Source organism: Myotis davidii, unplaced genomic scaffold (assembly GCF_000327345.1).
Source record: "Myotis davidii unplaced genomic scaffold, ASM32734v1 scaffold346, whole genome shotgun sequence".
In the NCBI taxonomy this organism is placed as follows: domain Eukaryota; kingdom Metazoa; phylum Chordata; class Mammalia; order Chiroptera; family Vespertilionidae; genus Myotis; species Myotis davidii.
In genome coordinates, this window is record NW_006297386.1 from 1,696,732 (window position 1) to 1,717,346 (window position 20,615).

At 35.1% G+C, this 20,615-nt stretch overlaps 1 protein-coding gene across 1 annotated transcript in view; it reads right to left on the minus strand.

Moving 5' to 3' along the window:
- Window positions 1–376: 376 nt before the first annotated feature.
- AEBP2 (AE binding protein 2) overlaps window positions 377–20,615 on the minus strand; it is a 35,370-nt gene continuing 15,131 nt past the window's right edge. The window contains exons 3-8 of the mRNA XM_006773157.2: window positions 15,734–15,920; window positions 12,526–12,650; window positions 8,369–8,436; window positions 4,758–4,871; window positions 2,186–2,212; window positions 377–1,668 (exon numbers count right to left, since the gene is read on the minus strand). Of these exons, the coding sequence (XP_006773220.1) occupies window positions 1,623–1,668; window positions 2,186–2,212; window positions 4,758–4,871; window positions 8,369–8,436; window positions 12,526–12,650; window positions 15,734–15,920 (567 nt within the window). The 3' untranslated portion in view covers window positions 377–1,622. The remainder of the gene's footprint in view (window positions 1,669–2,185; window positions 2,213–4,757; window positions 4,872–8,368; window positions 8,437–12,525; window positions 12,651–15,733; window positions 15,921–20,615) is intronic.

The window sequence follows — 20,615 nt, forward strand, 5'->3', positions numbered from 1 at the left end:
CGCTCAATCCCCCTGGTCCTCACTCTCTAAATATCAATAAAAGCATATCCTGAGGTGAGGATTAAAAAAAAATGTTCAAATTTACTTGCCAATCATAATTGATGGTGTGTAATAATGTTTACATACAAATTAAATACACTTTCATTCATTTTAATTCCATATTTTTTGGTGTGTTAATAGAATCAGACTAAACTCAGATAAGCAGCAAAGTACCATGAGTGAGTACTCGGAGGCTAATCAAGAACCATGAAATTTGGTTTTGACATCTAAATATTTCTACACAATGAAAAAACTTTTATGTACTGGATCCCTAAAGAAAATATTAGATGTATATTTCAGGTGTTGTTTTAAAATTTAATTGTTACAATTTTGAAGCTAAATGTGATTTGGTTTTGTTTTATTAGAAAAAATACTCAGCAAGGTCTACAATCATTGGTCAATTAAGAATGACTTACAAGAACATGAGGCAATAAAATAAAAAATACAGGTACAAACTATATATCTGAAACACTTCTATTTGGCAATTTTTTAACAAACCAAAACTTAAAAAGAACAAAGAAGATTGCAGATTACTTCCAGATACAGAATAAAGCAATTAATGAAGTGCTTAAGCAAAAGAAACAAAAACGGTAAGAAAACACACTGCTTTTCTTTTCTTTTTAAAAATAAAATCACATTTGCTACAGATCATATAGATAATACCCTTATTAAACAACCATTCCAGAATGTCTTATAGTACCAGTGCTTTTATTTGCACTTCATTTCATTTTATATGACTCATTTCACGTATATAGCTCTTTACCCCATTGTTTACGAATAAAGTCCCCATAACTTTTATTTTAAAATATTTTAAAGTAAACGAGATATGATTTATGTATCATGAAACTTTCCCATTTTGGAACCAAAGGCTTGGTTCTATATTTTTGTCTATTCTTTAAAAATTTAGTGTAAAAACTGCTGGTTTTTATATCACTGTAGTAAAGTGAAAACTCCTCAATCAGGAGTATTTTCTGCAGTTTGACTGCATATAACCACATACTTTACAATATGTCCTTCCAACAGTAAAAATTGGAAAAACATCTACAGTACATTTCATAATATAAAAATATATTACAAATCTGCTGAATTATTTACAAGCAATGTTCTATTATCTCTATGCAACATTTGTTTGATACAATACTAACAAGTTACACATATTTCCATTTCTGTAAGTTAAAAAAAAAATCCATATGGCTTCTTGCTTAACCAAGCAAGAAAGTGATTTTATTTTCTTTTTCAAAACCAACTTTGGTGCATAAAGGATTCATTCAGTTTGACAACACTTAAAAAATACAATTTTTCTTATGTTAAGAAAAAACTAATTAACCAAATGCTTTCCTCAGAAAAAAAAATTAGAGGCTTATGTAGGTTAAAATGAAAATAGAGGATTATTAAAATATTTGAAATAAAGGTTTTTCAAAAACCGTTAACAGATTAGTTATATAGGTAAATATTAACATACTGTACTCCATTAGAAAACCCTAGTCCTGAAAAGGGAGCCACCAGACATACGGCAACACTCTTTAACAGAAATTTGCAGCCCTAATTCGAAAGACGAATATTTAGTTGATTGCAAATGTCGTTCACTGTTTGCTTAAATACAAATTGAACACTTTTCTTATCAGAGTTCTGCAAAAGAACACAAATGGCAACCAATCACATCTATTTATAATTGATAATTTTCATTGCCTAATATGTCCTAATATGACGTCAAATCGATAGACACTGTCAAGATAAATATCCTTACAGTGCTTTTGGTATTTGTATGGGCACACGTTGTAATTGTTTTTTCTTTCAATATAAACTACTGCAATCACTAAAGGGGAAAAAAGCAGCTTAAAGCAGCAAGCATGCAAAGCCTTTAAGAAGCTACTCCACTAAGTTGCCAAAAGAGTGTTTGCTCAGTCTCCCACAGTACCATTCCATGAAAATGTGGACATACAGTAATATATTAATATATTCCACAGAAGAGCCTACTTCATTCACAGAATGTTTACACTAAGCATAAATATTATTCTAAAATATTGGATTAAAAAAGAGGAAGGGGATTGAGTCTAATGTGCAACTTTTACTAAACCCATTGTCAGTGACTAAGACTGCAGGTGTCCCCGCTTGTTTGCTTTTTATGTATTTATTTATTTTTTACCTCTTCAACCTCTTCTGCGGCATTGTTCTAGAAAAAGAGAAAAAGGAATGTTCTTTTATTCAACTATATCAAAACACACTAAGTATTCCAAGAGACATTAAAAATATTTATAAAATATAAGCAATGTGATGATCATTGATCATCATTAAAGTTTATTTCCAAAGCATTCACACATAATGAGTACAAATTTAGTTACATAGTATAGCCTTTTAATTAATCCTTTTTATGTAGTAGCCTGCTAGTGTATTTCTAAAAAAGCATTTCACGTCTAACACATACATTTTAACCAACTAATACTACCGAAACTAATGTTTTAAAATCTCAATTAAATAGGTTCTTTTTAGTCTTTTTAAGATATTTTTAGAAGGTTTGCATGCTTTCATTTTGAAATGTGCATAAACAAATTATTTCTCCTAAAACTAGTTAGAATAACTGCTTTACCCCCTTTTACTTAATTTCACAAGTTTTCCCTACCAAAATTCAAAACATTGTTAATGCTACATCACAATAAATGTAAGGAGTTCTATTACTCTGTACTACTTTAGGGTAAACTAAATTCTAACTTTCAGAATACCAGAAGCATGAAAGTTTAGACTCAAATGTTAAGATTGAGGTAGTTAAAAAAAACACACCTCCACAGAAGTACCTACATGTGTTAAGAACATCATTCATTACCCAAAAACGAAATCAGTAAGTACTGTAGAATTACACTGAGAACATGCAATTCCTATGCACTATAACATCAACAGTTCTGAGCTTGAATGATTTTTTTAAGTCACTTTCACTATAATATCTAAATTGCTTCCTCTAGAGCACAAGAAGGGGGGGGGTGCTGGTTCTGTGAGAAAGGAGACCCTTAGAGAGGGGGAAGTACAAGGCAGAGCAGAAACACTGAAGTTAGTCTTAATAATATAATTAAGATTCATGCCCCTTTGTCAACTCTGCCTAGGAGATGTTTACAACCAGTTGTAATAGCAGGGTGGCTCTCCCAAAATATCACTCTTTTCGAATGCTAATTTTAATTACATCCTTCAAAGAGGAACCAGAAATAACCTTAAATTAGGTAACAGTAAATAAACAATATTCAATTATTTCTTAAATAGTGACTTTTCTGTATTTTCGGTGGTAGATTTACCTCAATCTTCTTCCTTAAGATATTTCATTGTTCTCTATACCAGTTAATTTCTTGATAACCCAGCTGGGTCCACAGAAACAAGATTTTATTGAACTTAGCACTTTCACCAAAAGATATTTTAAAATTTATTTTTGGAGTAGGAAAACCTGAGTCTCAGTGTTTCCACATGGCAAGGCCCATTATGTTAGAATTTCATTCTCAGAAGATGTCTCAAATTATAGAAATCTTACTGCATTGACTAAAACTCCAAAAAGTTGTGTCGTGGAATGAACCAAATGTTCAAAGTGTTGATTACTTCAAAATCTGGCAGTCTCCTTATGATAGCTAAAATTCACATTTGGGATTATCCCAAATTTTTATATGTCCTCTTATTCTTATCCAATCTATTCCTATTATAAAATAAATACTAAATTAAAATTTATCTTAAATAGAAATTTTGTTCATTAATAGTGCCTTTAGCCAGGCTGGTGTGGCTCAATGGTTGAGCATCAACCTATGCCAGGACATCACAGTTCAATTCCCAGTCAGTGTACATGTCTCAGTTACAGACTCAAGCGCATGTGTGCATGTGCGTGTGCGTGTGTGTGCGTGCAGGAGGCAGTCGATTAATGATTCTCTCATTACTGATGTTTCTATCTCTCTCCCTCTCTCTAAAATCAATAAAAAAAGTTTTTTGAAAGACTGCCATTAAAGCATTTTCATCACTTTTAAATATATTTTTATTGATTTCAGAGAGGAAGGGAGGGAGAGAGAGAAACATCAATAATGAGAGAGAATCATTGAATGGCTGCCTCCTGCACGCCCCCACTGGGGATTGAGCCCGCAACCCCGGCACATGCCCTTGACCGGAATCGAACCTGGGACCTTTCAGTCCACAGGCCGACGCTCTATCCACTAAGCCAAACCGGCTAGGGCTCACCACTTTTGAAATTTGGGTAGAGGCAGTATGGAGTTCAGTCACATAATATCTGTGTAACTTTGGGCAAGCTATCTAACCTCTCGCTTCAGTTTTCTGATCTGTAAAACAGAGACAGTGGCACCTACTTCACAGGGCTGCTGCATGAGTAAAGTATATGTAAAGCACCTAACAAAGTAACTTAGCATAGTCAGGAAAGTTGGGTCTCTTCCCCATATCTACCCCACCTCACACCTCCCTAAGCACAGGACACTAAAGCAAAGGTCAAAGCAGAAAATTATTAGAAACGTAGACACTGGGAACTACCTCTTAAAAACAAACAGTACTATACTATCTTTCTCAATTCTATAATTTATAAATCTTTGTGATGTAACTGCCATATAGAAAGCTTGAGAAAACAAGATTATGCTTGGTACTGAATTCAGTACTTAAAAAATAAATCCTAACCTTAAACCAAATATTTAGAGAGATTTAAAGATTACAATTCAGAAAGTAAAACATCAAATCAACAATTAAATTACCTGTATATGTTTGGGTCCAAAAGCAAGGCAGTATCTTTGGGTAGCTTTGATAAATGAACTACTTTAGTTTTTAATTGATGTCGCTCACTTTCATTCACCCACACGTCAGGCAGACTATAAATTAAAAAACAAGCCATACATCAAATAACATTAATTTTAAATTTACCACTCATATACCTTCATATTACCCAGCCATTTCTGCTAGTTTGACAGGGCTGCCTAGGTTATTAACAAGCTTCTCATAAGCCAAATGAACTTAACAATCTAGGTAGTGGGATGAGGAGAAATAGCAGGGTGAAATTTGAGGCACAAATTTGGGATGCATTAGGAATTTTTAGTAGCCAAGTCATATCAAACTTATACACTGCCTGTCCTTTAGCTTGCTGAGTGAAATTCACATTTGAGCTTGACAGGATGGAAATTTAATACTGAGTTTCTTCATGAAGAAATAAGAAGTAAAAACACCACCAAATTTCACTTTTTAAAAAATGCACATGTGCCCTAACCGGTTTGGCTCAGTGGATAGAGCGTCGGCCTGCAGACTGAAGGGTCCCAGGTTCGATTCCGGTCAAGGGCATGTACCTTGGTTGTGGGCACATCCCCAGTAGTAGGTGTGCAGGAGGCAGCTGATCGATTCTCTCTCTCTCATTGATGTTTCTAACTCTCTATCTCTCTCCCTTCCTCTCTGTAAAAAAAATCAATAAAATATATTTTTTAAAAAATTTTGCTGTAATCAAAATTCCAAAATCAAAGAAATGTGATCCTATAAGGAAATTCAAATAAAAGCAAATTGATATTTGGATTGATCAATTTCCAGAACACCAAGAATACAGACATTTAAATATATGTATATAAAGAAACTATAGGGTTGGCAAAAGCAGGTTTATAGTTGTTCATGTGAAAAGTAATACAATAGTAAATAATAACACATGTTTCATGTACTCACAACTATAAACCTACTTTTGCCCTACCCTATATATTTATGACCTTAATATATAAAAATAGCTCTTACAAATCAGTATGAAAGAGGTGGTGAACATTCATTAGGGATAGAGGGCTAGGGTAGACAAAGCACACTAACCACCAATATACCAAAGATATGAACCGTTTAAAAATGATCTTACTGCCCTAAGCTGAAGGGTCCCAAGCTCGATTCCGGTCAAGGGCACAAACCTCAGTTGCAGGCTTGAGCCCCAGCCCTGGTGCAGGAGGCAACCAATTGATGTGTCTCTCTCACATCAATGTTTCTCTCTCTGTCTCTCCTCCTCCCTTCCACTCTCTCTAAAAATCAATGGGAAAATATTCTCAGGTGAGAATTAACAAACAACAAAAAATAAAAATGATCTTACTTGTAATCAAAGAAATGAAAAATATAAGAATGTAATAGCCAGTGTTGATAATAAAGAAGAGGAAAAAACTAATGTAGTAGATGGGATTAGAAATTGCTAAAAATTTCTAATTCAGGAGGGCAATACTTATCAAAAACTGTAACATTTTGCATAGTTTGTATATTAGCAGACTTTAGAATATCTTTAACAGTAAAGAAAAATGGGTATCTTCAATGTTCAGAAAAAAACAACAACAGCTCATTAAATACATTTTACAGAGCCATGTATTTACTTTTTTAATATGTTTTTATTGATTTTTAGATAGAGATAAAGGAAGTGGGACAGAAACAACAATCGATTGGCTGCTTCCTACACGTTCCCTCCTGATCAAGCCCAAACCTTGGACATATGCCCTGATCAGGAATTGAACCGGTGACTCTTGGTGCACAGGAAACCGCTCAATCCAATGACCCACACCAGCCAGGCTTCAGGACCATTTGAAAATGTCTTACACGAGTCAGTGTAAGGCAAGTACCATATGATTTCACTCATGTGGAATCTAATTTAAAAAATAAACTAAAGAACAAAATAGAAACAGGCTCATTAAAGAACAGACTGACAGCTGTCAGAGAGAAGGTGGGTTGCCAGGCTGGGTGAAAAAGGTGAAGAGATTAAGCAAAAAAAACACAAAACAACACACACACACACCCCACTCACAGATACAGACAATAGCATGGAAATTCCCAGGGGCGAGTGGGAGAGGGTATAAAGGGGATAAATGGTGATGTAAGGGAACTTGACTTGGGGTGGTGAACACATAATACAATATACATAGAGATGATGTACACTAGAATTGTACACCTGAAACCTATATAATTTTATTAACCAATGTCACCCCAATAAATTTAACTTTTAAAAAAGGTTTTTAAAATGCATTTTAAGCTCTTTAAGTAGGAGTGGAATTAGTAGGATGATGAATGTATGCTTAAAGACTTGCATAGATTTAAATAAAAAATGGAGGCAAAGAGAAGTGGTTAACCAAAGAACTTATATGCATATATGCATAACCCATATATGCATAATCCATGGACACAGACAATAGTGCAACGAAGGCCTAGGGGAGGGGAGAACTGGATGGAGGGGGTCCAGAAGGGAAGAAAGGACATCTGTAATACTTTCAACAAGAAAGATAATTTTTTTTTAAATTATTACTTTTAAAATGTCCTACAGTTTAATTTCCATAAAACCTGAAAGGGAAGGAGGAGAAAGTGGTGGAAAATATGTTCTACACTATTAGAAGCTTAATAGTCAAAGGATTTTTTAAAAACTAAATGGACTTCTTTACATTGATATACTAATGTGCACTGCAAACTCACAAACCTACTTAAGAACATTTAATTCACATCACATTCATTAACATTCTCTTAAACAGAGTTTATTAAACAAAATTTTAAAAAGGTTTCAAAATCCAGGACAAATATTACCACAAATTGCTAATTTTTTGAAGAATAAGTATACACAATTTGATTCTACTTCTTAAAAATTTATTCTATTCTTGGTGCTTATCAATTCCATTAAAAATTTCTACAATATACTTCTATTACCTATTATAATAAGAGAAAATTTTTTAATAAAAGGATAAAAAGAAAATTAAAACTAAAATCTAAATTAAGGAACATCTGGGTCAGAAGTGCTCTAAAAGGTACTAAAACACCAAGAAAAATGTAATGGTGCTAAAAACCTGGTCAACTGCTTTTTCTATAAAACACTGTGGGTTGGAAAATGTTTAGAATTTTTTTTAAATAAATGATTCAAACAAAGGGCCAACTAAGGCTGCTTGCATACTACTTGCGGGCCATTGAAAATTCTAAAAATAACTACATCCAATTAAAAATCTTTCATAGATTATCTCTTTAATCCTGACCTCAAAATATTTCATAGTTTAATTTCCATAATTCTGTTATATTTGAATCCAATAATGTTAAGTAATTTTTGAGTATAAGATTTAATTTTTAAATATATTTTTATGAGTTCAGAGAAAAAGAGAGAAGGAGATAAAGAGAAATATCAATGATGAGAGAGAATCATCGATTGGCTGCCTCCTGCACGCCCACACTGGGGATTAAGCCCACAATCTGGCCATGTATCCGGACTAGGAATCGAACCATGACCTCCTGGTTCATAGGTCAACACTCAACCACTGAGCTACACCGACCGAGCGAGTATGAGATTTTAATAAAAGACATTAGTCTATTAATTACACATAGTATTCCAAATACTTACATGTCTTCAGGCATCCAATGAAGCAAAAGTTTTATCTTTCCAGAATCCTCTTTTCTCTTAGCTATTACCTAATGATGAGAAATCATAACAATGATTGTAACACATTATTCTAATATCATTAAAAGGCACTTTTAATCCTAATCAAGAACTTTTAAGTGTTGTATCCTGAACTAGATATCACCACAACATCTTGTTCTGCCTTGTTTTTCCCCCCAATTTTACCTTTATGTACTTTCACAAAAGAAAGAGGAAAAAAGGAACTGAAGACAAGGTGCCAAATAGAAAAACCAGCCCAGCCGGTGTTGCTCAGTGGTTGAGCATCAACCTATGAACCAGGAGGTCAGAGTTTGATTCCTAGTCAGGGCACAGGAATCTTGAGCAGGGGACGTGTAGGAGGCAATCGATGAATGATTCTCTCTCATAACTGGTGTGTCTATCTCTCTTTCACTCTCCCTTCCTCTCTGAAATCAATAAAAATATATTAAAAAACAAAAACCATATTATGTTTATTAAGGGACTGAAAATGCTATTTACTATCTCCTAAGTCTGTGGCTTAGCTAGAATGTTACCAAGGTTCTACACTGGCTAGAATATTTTTAAAGAACAAACAGTAAAGAAAAAATACTTCTAGGAAGGGAAAAGTCTGTAATTTACAACTGAGACATTTTTTGTTTGCTTGGAGATTCTTGGTTGGTTGGTTTTATTTTAAATGAACATCAGCCAAACAGTGTTAGGTTCAATCTTAAGGAATCCACATAAATTAAAAGGTGGATCAACCTGAACAAAAAGACCTGTAGAAGGGTAAGAAAAACAATGTACTTGCCATTCATTACCAGATTCTGAAAATTGAGATAATACTTAAACAAAAATAGATCAAGATGGTATTTTGTAACTTACAATTTCCATATTAACAAAATTAGCACGTTAGTGTTTCAATAATCTAAATCTCAATATTTTACCAAGTTTAAATTCTAAAAAGTCACACAAAATTGTCATCCTCAAAACATATTAGAACTAAGTAACAACAGCACTCTATGCAAAAATGAAACTTTCTATCTCCATTCTGAAAAACCTCTAGTCAAGACCCCATTCTAGACTTGACAATAAGATTAATTAAAAAGCACAAAGACAGAGCTGAAATACCCCGACCAAAAAAAAAAAAAAAAGATATGAAAACAATGCAAACCAAGCAAGCACAGCAAGCCAACTGACTGGTAACTAGGAATCTGCTGACCTCTTCTGGAGAAGGCTCGAAAGAAAATGTTTCAATTAAAGAAGACAAATTAGGTAAACTGCATAGCACAGAGCCTCACAGATACATTTTCCTCCAAATGGTTTCACTATCGGTATGATTATTTCCTATAAAAGTTAATTTAATAACTAGGAAACTTAAAATCTGACTGCTAACAGAAGTGATTATGCTTAACACATACTGCCTCCATCAAAATCTTCCCAGCCATGGAACTTCGAGAAACAGCTCCTTTCCGTTCTACTGTGTCCAACAAACACCTTTTCCAATTATGGATGTCTCTTCCTTCCACTTTCCCCAGAAAAAAAGCATTCTCCAGATCATACTCCACCCTCAGTCAAGGTTACCTGTACCTCCCTAGTGTCACTTGGGGGCGGCAAGTCACTCTTCTTCCTGTTTCTTAAATTTATGACAAACATAGGTTTCATGTTCTTAAAATTTCTCAGATGTTTTCTACAGCTAGAAAACTTATTTTCAAGGTCACAGACTACTTTGACTGTCAGTAAATTTTTAAATTTCTTCCAAACTCCTTATATCACCATTATTGGTAGTTCCTTCATTTTTTTTTTATAATCATCTCAATTTTTCCACAGTAAACTTAAGGATTTTATCACAGGAGCTGCTCTAATGAAAGCATGTAAAAGTTGGAACTTTGCTTTTTAAAATACAACCTTCTTTATCACATCACCACTCCCTATCCCCTAATATGCTGAGACACTTGCTCATTATTAGACCATTATTTCATTGGGTTTATTGCTTATTAAATGTTAATGAGCCCCAAACCTGTCCTTAAATTTCTTCTTTTCTATTTATACTTAAAGAGTTCCTAGTGATCTTATCCTGTTTGATATCTTTAAATACCACTAATTATGCTGAAGACTACCTTATTTGAATTTGTGGCCACTCCTATCCTCTAAGTTCAAACTTGTGTCCATCTCCCTACGTGGTGACACAGGCATTATATGGCTCTACAGAAAGTGCTGAAATTAGAGCTCTTAATACATCCCTCTCCCTTGATCTACTCACCACTACAGCCTCTGTTTTAAATGGCAATTCCATCCTTTGGCCAGCTGCCCAGGCAAAAAAAATCTGAAGTCATCCTTTCCTTCCTTTATTACATCTGGCATGTGATCCATCCATAATTCTTATCAGTACTACTTTCAAAAGCTATCCAGAATCTAACTAAATAGCCCATACCATCACTTTCTTTTACTAATTAATATGTTTATCCTGTCTCTTCCACTAGAGTACAGGAATGCATGGTTTACTGTTTTGTTTTAGCCTGTTTTGTTCATTGCTACATCCATATGTGGCACACAGTAGGTGATCAATATTTAAGCAAATAAATTATCCTAGTTGCTACACTATGCGTTTGGGAACCACATCTCATTGAACAATTTATAGACCTACCAAATCATACACCTACATATGAAACTTCAAAGAAGGCAGCTGAGCACGCTCCTGATCTTGCTGAATTCCAATAAAATTCCCAGCGCAAGCACTTTGCCTTCAAACCCTCTAATTTTCCTTCCAACCCTTCCATCTTTATTGATATAACTACTAGAGGCCAGGTGCATGGGATTCGTGCACTGGTATGGGGGTGTGTGGCCCGCAAGGATAGGCCCGCTGTGGGAGCACCGGTCATCCTGGTCAGCTGAGCGGCCGTGGACACGCCCTCTGAGCGGCTGCTCCCACTGCGAGAGCGCACTGACCACCAGGAAACAGCTCCTGTGTTGAATGTCTGCCCCCGGGTAGTCAGTGTGCGTCATAGTGACTGGTCAACCAGTCATTCTGCATTTGGTCACTGGGCTTTTACTATATAGGACATCTCTAATGCTCTTTATAAGAGTGTAAGATACTATACCTTTCCTCCAACCCAAACTCACTTCTCTCACGTGTTTCAATTTCAGAAAAGGTTCCCTTTCTTTTGTCTAATCTTTTAATTTCCTGCCTTTAATTTTGGAAATAAAAATCAAAATTGGAAATTTATTATAGGAGACGGAAAAAATACAGATTCAAACCAGTGGAGTCACTGATATCATCAATATTGACATGTTGTATTTAAATTCTCATGCATTTTAATTAAACTATGAAAATACAACCTTAATTTAGTGTGTTTTATATTTCAATAGCCAAAATTAAACCTCTTTTTCCAGGGATTCAAATCACTAAGAGCCGGGTCTAAAATTTTTACTTCTACTAACTTACTGTCACCAAACTATAGTAATTTAAAGATGACCGGACAATAAAATGGCAAGTAGCATGGGAAGAGAGAACACTCGATTAACTTCTAGTCAACCAAAACTATGTTGTGTACTGCTTTTTCAATTTGATAGCTTTCTTTTTCTATACTGAGCAACATAATAATTCAGCAACTATAATGAGTACCTAGTATGTGTCAGAGACAAACACCTGAAGAAAGTTGGGATACATCAGTGGAAAACAACAGAATGAAAACCCCTTCCCTTCACAAAGCTTTGATTTGATAGCCATTATCCATTTTCTATTTAACAGAAATTAGATGTATGTTTGGGTGTGAGAGAGGAGCATGCAGTATACAGGGATGTGAGCTTAAAAGTTAAGTCTGATGTTCTAATTTTACAAATGAGGAAACCAGGTGAAAAAAGACACCAACTATGCCTAGTGGCCCAAATGCCAACCCAATATTCCCAAATAGCTCAAAGTAAAGGCTAAAATACTCAACCTAATAATAAATGTCAAATTGTGGACAATATTGCTTTATAACCAATAATAGAAAAAAACTTTTAATGTTTGTAAAGCAAAAAGTTTTGGTTTTTCTTGTTAAAATGTATTTTTGTAGATTTTGAGCAATTTAGAAAGTTAAAATACACATTTTCACAAACCTATGCAAATAATTTAAAAAACAAAAACAAAAACAAATACTTACAGTACTATGAAAAACAACACTGTGTCCCTTCCCTAAACTTTCTATATGAGCTGAGAGGTTAAAGCATATGGCTCGATGTCTTATCGCATCCAGTGTTTGTGCATCGAAGAAATCATGTGGTCGTGCTAAAAATCAATACAAAAGAGATAAAGAATACATACATAAGTACAACAGTCTGCTAAACAACCATGTAGTCCATTTTCCACGAAAATATGTAATAAGATGGAAACAATTAAGAAGTATCAATGTAGTGTTTAAATCCAAAATTTTCTTTGCTTTCAAAATACAGAGTCTAGCTGACAAGATAAGGATGTACAAAAGCAAAATCCCAACTAATGAATGCATATAAAAGTTAATTCGGCCTCTTGGTGTGTGAAGTTCTAACTTCAGAACTTATGATTCCACATTTCAGCTACTATATTTTTCATATAATTTGGTATTTTATTCCAATATCTCTCCGAGCACCACTCTGCATTTTCAACAATCTGATGACCACCTCCATCTATGTAACACACTGAGATCTCATTCACCACAAATATTTGGAATGCACTTCATGAACATTTTACATTAATATGTAATCAAAATTTTTCCAAATTTAACAGTGGTAATATTATTTGGGGGTTTTGGGTAAGTATTTCTTGATTATAAATAACTCTAGTAAAGCAAACTTTTAGTGTTTTCACAACAAACTTATACACTGAAGATTTAATTTGGTAAGAACATTTAAAAAATTTTATTTTCATCCCACCAATATTACAAATTATATTATTTTTATTCTTAATTAGAACATTACTCAAAATAAGGAAAATTAATTTGTTGTTTTACAACTATGGAGCTTATTGATACATGTAATCTTATAAGATCATCTGTAATTAAAAATTAAAATTTACCAACAACAGAAGAAATGGCTTGATTTCACAGTACAGCATATTCTGAATTACATGTAGCTGATTTACTATTCTGATTTACTACTATGTATACTGGATTTACCTCCACCATTCATGGAGCTGTCAGAACATCTACACTAATCCACCAGAGCTTTTGGGGAGAGCAGGGGATATTTTACAAGCTGGCATTCGCAAAGCAACCTAGATACCTCTGTTGTCATTGGATTTTTCTCAGAAAGAAATAAGAAAAACACCAACTAGTAACAAACTAGCAGAACCCATAAGACTAAGAATGAAGTAATGAGAAATTAAAAAGAAAAAATATTTAACATATATAGGAGAAAAGAGGTATGATTTTACTTAATGCTAAGAAACAGATCGTCTTCCCATTAGATCTGTGACTACTGGGAAAAAAAGTATACTTTCTCTATGTTCTCCAAATATGCTTTTTCCTGGGAAGGATAAGCACTTGGAGAAAATAAAAATAGGTGGAGGTGGGCAAAACGTGGGGGGAGGTGGGAGGGATATCTGTAATAGTGTCAACAATAAAAATAAAGTTTAAAAAGAAAAGAAAAATAACTTCTCTAAATCATTCAAATCTACCACTCCCCATTCAAGATTCAAACATAGATGTCATCACTAGAATTAAATTTATAAGGAGCCCTCAAACTTAAGATTCTATTCTATTCAGACCATAACCATGCTATGTCCACTATTAAAGTATCAAAGTATACTAAACTTCACCTGGCCGGTATTTCTCAGTGCTTAGTGTTGGTCGCAGGTCCGATTCCCAGTTAAGAGCACGTACCTGGGTTCCAGGTTTGATCCCCAGCCCCAGTCAGGGCACACGTGGAGGCAACCAATCCATGTGTCTCTCTCACATCGATGTTTCTCCCCCACCACACACCTCTCTCCATTCATTTTTTCAATGGAAAAAATATCCTCAGGTGAGCATAAACGACAACAAAAAAGAATACTAAACTTGAACAATAGTCTCCAAAGTAGGTGTCATGATCAATTAGAGCAGTGGTTCTCAACCTTCGTAATGCCGCAACCCTTTAATACAGTTCCTCATGTTGTGGTGACCCCCAACCATAAAATTATTTCAGTTGCTACTTCATAACTGTAATTTTGCTACTATTATGAATCGTAATGTAAATATCTGATATGCTATATGTGTTTTCCGATGGCGCGACCCACAGGTTGAGAACTGCTGCATTAGAGTAAGGAAGAAAATATCACTTTTCAACTCACTGCTTTTCAATAGTCCTTCTTGGTAACTGTTTTATGATGTGCATTAGCAGTATTACCCGTATATACTATATACATATGTTAGAATTATGTACACAAGCATTTTTTTAAAACTGGTAAGCCTCATAATCAAAAAGTAACTGGATCCATAACCTAAATTCAATAGAACTTTGAAAAATAAGTGTTTAATTTCAACAATAAGAAAGTTAACAGTTTAAAGAGGTTTATTTTTCATTTGTGGTGTGTTCATTTGTCCACTGTAGCTTTGTAGTAACAAAAATATTTCAATGTTTTAGAGATAACTGTCTGCTTTATAGTCTGGATTAGTGTCTGGAGTTTCTCCTATACTCTACTCAAAAATCCCAAAAGAAAAAACAAGATGCAATCTTTTTTTCTTTCTAGTTCACCCTTGCAGTGGCCTCCCGTTTCAATGATAGCTTCCCTCATATTTCTTCATTCAAGATATATTTAGTGAGCTAGTGGACACTATGAACCAGGCAGGGCTCTGGGGTTTCAAAGTCAATTCCTGCTCCCAACATTTACAAGTCTTGTCATCTAATTGTGTTCTACCCTAAATGTCCAAAATATATCTTATAATCTAGTAATTAAGTACATAACAATTGTTATGTGTGTGTTACAATAGACTGTGAAGTGCTGAAACACAAAAATAGTTTTGCTATTCACACACACATCACTTTGGAGCAGGTATAACCCATCTTAACTTTTACTTGTACTTTACCTTTAGCATGTTCAATTTTTTAGAAAAACTATTAGAAACATCAACACCGCCACGTTTTAAATTTTCTTAGAACAAAATCAAAGTAGCCCTCAAAATATAATTCTATATAGTTTGTATTTTAAAGCCATATATATAGACTCACACTCTCTTAGCTACTACAGATAAAACTGTTATTGAATTCTCACACTGTCCCACAGTTATCCTATCTGTTTATTACTGTTAACAAAAGGAGATAAGCAGAGTTGAAGAACAGTAAAAACTGTTTTTCATGAAAGAATAAGATATGAACAAAAGCATTGTAATACACACAGATTTTCAGTGAAACACTTACGTAATGAGCGTCGTCTTTTGTTCTTTAATTTCCTTCTTTTGTTCATTCCAGCTTTAGAAGGAGATTCTTCTTTGGCCTTTGGCTGGCTAGAAACTTTTGAGGAGTTCTGCTGACTGAAGTGTGTGGGTACGTGGCGAGCAAGCCCTCCCTGAGAAGCAAAGCTGGCATTGCAGCCACCAACAACACACTAAATAAAAGTAAAAAAGCAAATCAGGGATACTGTGTTGGGAAGAAGTAAATTTTCAGAAGTAAATCAGCAAGCTATAGAACTAATTCCAGAAAATAAGAACTCTTTCATTTTATTTTATAAGTTGCCCAAAGTCATATACATTAGGTAGTGGCAGAGGTGGAAAATAAAATTCAAGTTCATGACTCCCCAATTTATTGCTCTTCCCACTATTCACAAGACAAAAACAGTGGAACCTTCTTTCCAGAAAAATCTGGTTTTGAATTAACCACTTTTGTAAGAGGAGCAATACATTATTTTACACCAAAGAACTAGATACCTACCAACTACTTGCATTCTAGATTTTTAAAATTATTTTTATCTTACAACATATGCTATTTCAAAACCAACCTGCTATTCTAACAGATAGGAAAGAGAAGTAGTAATACAGATTTTTTTAAATGTTTTTATTGATTTTTAGACAGAGAAGAAGGGAGAGGGAGAAAGAGAAACATCGATGAGAGAAGATGAACATCATCAATCTGCCGCCTACTGGGAATTGAGCCAGCAACCCTGGCATGTGCCCTGATTAGGGATCAAACTGGCGACCTCTTGGTTCCTGGGTCAACGCTCAACAGCTGAGCCATACCGGCCAGGCAGTAACACTGATTTTTTAAAAAAATATATATTATTATTAATTTCAGAGAGGAAAGGAGGAGAGAGATAGATAGAAACATCAATGATGAGAGAAAATCATTTATCGGCTGCCTCCTGAATCCCCCTATTGGGGCTCGAGCCCACAATCCTGGCACATGCCCTTGACCGGAATCGAACCCGGGACCCTTCAGTCCACAGGCCAACGCTCTATCCACTGTGCCAAACCAGCTAGGGCAGTAACACTGATTTTTAAACTATTAAATCTAGCCTCTCACAGAAGACTTATGCTCAGAGTTGGGCTTATGCAGCTTCTCTATAAGTTCCATTAATTACTGCCTCTTCAGCCTTCTATACTTACAAGATTGAGAAAACAAAAGCTTAGATATCGAAGTCAACCTGGTGGATCTGCTATTCCGACAATGAATGCAGAACGCTTGGATATCACTAAAATTAGCATATATGTTAAAAATCACAATATACAAATTAGTTATAGTAAAAGTGGATGATTTCTAGTTAGCTCTTAGGAAATAATATATGCAGGTCTTCAACAAATGAATGTTAAATAGAACAAATAACATTTTCCAAAATAAACCCCAAACAGCAAAACCCACAGCTAGACTGCTGGTATCTTTTCTATTAGTAACTTATTGACTTAGTTTCTGACTTGACAACCAAAGTCCAGCCTTACAAATCTGTTACATTTAATCTATTACATGCATGAGATTGTTCCTAGGTGGTTCGATTTATATTACACTTTAGGTAGGTAACGTCACAAAAAATCTACATGTTTCAGGGTCTTTCTATCAATAGGCACCTCTACCATTTTAAACTTCTAAAAGCACAACCCAATCCTTATTAGTAGAGATCCTAATTTTATTCACAAAGTCTCTCTAAAACTGCCTAAGTGAAAAGGAGCTCATCCTCCTTTGAGGAGATCCTTACACTTTCACTGCATTATCTAGATACTACTCCCAACTCAACCCTTCCATTCATTTTACATTATAGTATATTTCTATGTATCAGCAGAAATGAACTGCTTAGAGAACCTGATAAAACCAATGCTGGCTGAAACACTTTACAGCAAGCTCCTTATATAATGCCATTAATAATTATTCTTTTTACTTTGAAATACAGAGACATATGGGCTCTACTGGTACTCAGCATTACTAATAAAAAATCTTTGCCCATTCTAGGGTGCACACTAAGTTAAGAGGCAGAGGAGTGATTCAAGGTTTTAGTTCAAATCATTATCTATTTTATGTACTATGCAGTACTATGCAAGATTCTGTCAGTATAAGGATGACAGATATAGTTCTCACCCTGAAAGTGCTTACTTACATGTGGTCACCAAGACATACATATAAAGTAATTTCACAAAGGACTACCATCAGGGGTAAGGTACAGAGTGCTATGGGATCCCTGAAAAGAAGCAGTCAGCCATATCCTGTACTTTAAAATAATATTGCATTTACTTCTTACAAGGACCCTATGAATATTGTGTGGTCCTCCGATAGCCTGCACCAAGAATGTTCAGCTATAGACGCCGACCATGAGAAGTTTAGGATCTAATGGTTACTGAATTCTTAGAATGTAAAAATTTACTACACATGCTTTGAGTACCAAGAAAGAATAATGCTTTTTAAAGTTTCCATCTTCTACAGTTTACCATATTGCCATAGAATGAGCCTGTCGACTACAGGAGCCAAGAGCCAAGTAAGGCTACTATAACTAAGAAACCAAATTTTTAATTGTATTTAAATTAATTTTTATTATTGATTGAGGTGAAATTCACATATCATACTATTAAAGAATACCATTTAGTGTTGTCTATTCACAATGTTGTATAACCATCAGCTCTATCTCCTTGCCAAATATTTTTCTTTTCTTTTATTAAAACCATCTAAGAAGTAGTATCTTTATGGTTTTTTTATTATTATTATTGATTTCAGAGAGGAAGGGAAAGGGAGAGAAAGATAGAAACATTAATGATGGGAGAGAAGCATTGATTGGCTGCCTCCTGCACACCCCACACTGGGGATGGAGCCCGCAACCCAGGCATGTGACCTTAACCAGAATCAAACCTGAGACCCTTCAGTCTGCAGGCTGACACTCTACCCACTGAACTAAACCAGCTAGGACTCTTTATGGTTTTTAGTTGTACTTTCTTAATAACCATTTTGATTTTTAATTTAAAACACAATACTTAACTACTGAAAAACTTTTAAGTATGTTTGAACTTGGGTATGTGACTCTACCTCTGAAACTGCAAATTTTTTATAGTATCTAAACATAGACCAACTGTTTAGCATCTGAATTGAGAGTACTTTTTAAGTGGAATTACACTTGCTAGTCTAGGTTAGTTTTGCACTATCCAATATATTTTAGCTATTAGATAAATATAATTAACCGAGCATTTGAAATATGGCTATAAAATACACACCGAATTTGGAAGATTTTGTATCATAAAGAGTAAAACATTTCATTAATTTTGTACACTTATATGATATTGAAGTAATGTAATGGGTTATTTCAAAGATATTTAAGTTATTTTAACCTGTTTCAATTATTTTAATGTAGCATTGGAAATTTTTAAATGACCTATCTGGTTTAAACATATTTCTATTACACAGTACTGCCACAAAATAAGCCATACAATACTTTCTTACTTTCCAAGAAGATACCATCCCTATATTTCCTAACATATATTATAAAAACATACATTAAAATAAGCATCTTTTGTAGCCAATGTGTTAGATACTTCAAAGAATCCTATGTAATAAAAGCCTAATACGCTAAGTGTCTGGTCATCCAGTGACCAGTCAACTATTCAACCAATCAAAACGTAACATGCTAATGATATGCTAAGGCCACTCAACTGCTCACTATGATGTGCACTGACCACCACAGGGCAGACAGTCAACTGGTCAACCAGTCGCTATGACATGCATTGACCATCAGGGGGAAGACACTCCAACTGGTAGGTTAGCTTGCTGTTGGAGTCCAGCTGATCGGGACTGAGCGAGATGGGCCAGACACGCCCTGGAGCCCTCCCACAGTCTCTCCCTAGCCTGATCTTGCATTAGTGGGGTACCTTGGCCTGACCTGCGCCCTCTCGCAATTGCGACCTCTCAGGGAATGTCAGAGCTGGTTTCAGTCCGATCCCAAGGCCACTCCCCTCGGGAGGGTGCCAGACACAGGGCTCACGGCTGGTGAGCGCGTTGCTGCGGCAGTGCAAGCCTTTCCTGATCAGGACTGATTGGGCACGAGCCCGCAGCAATTGCAGTGGGGCCGGGATGAGTGGGAGTGGCAGGTAGGAACTGCAGGCGGGGTTGGACTGCGGGTTTCGGCCCAATCCCCTCAGGTCACCCAGAGGGCCCCACCGTGCAGGAATTCACGCACCGGGCCTCAAGTATAACAGAAGTAAGAGTCTTTGCCCTTGGGTTCCCAGTTTAATATTGGTTAGTCAAACAAATTTGCTGAAAAAGCTCTGCATTTTAAAATTTTAGAACAGATACTTGACTATAATTAAAAGGCAGTGGGGGGGATGAGGACACATTTGTAATACCTTAATAATAATTTAAAAAAGAAGAAAAATAAAGAAAATTGGAAAAAAAAAAAAAGGCAGAGATGACAGTAACAGTTTAGATCCAACCCCTCAGGTTTAAAATCAGAGGGATTTTGTGGTATGATTCCACTGGTATTAGCCTTAATTACAAGGTTCCCAGTAGATTTAGTGGATTCATTTTCTCCTGGGATCCTTCAAGACTACAAAGAATAGACCCTGGTACATCTAAAACTGAGAGTAAATATCACAAGTTTATTTTAATCAACAATTAAATCAATGACTCAATGGTCTAAAAATAAAGTCAATAATGAGAATTCTAAGAGAAAACTGTTTTCTTTGATTTTAATCATTCATCAATTAAGGACCATAAACATACCTATAAAAATTTAGAATGAAAAACAGTACTTTTATTAAAAACTAGTGGCCTGGTGCATGAAATTTGTGCAGGGGCGGGGAGGAGACCCCCTCAGCCCAGCCTGCACCCTCTTGCAATC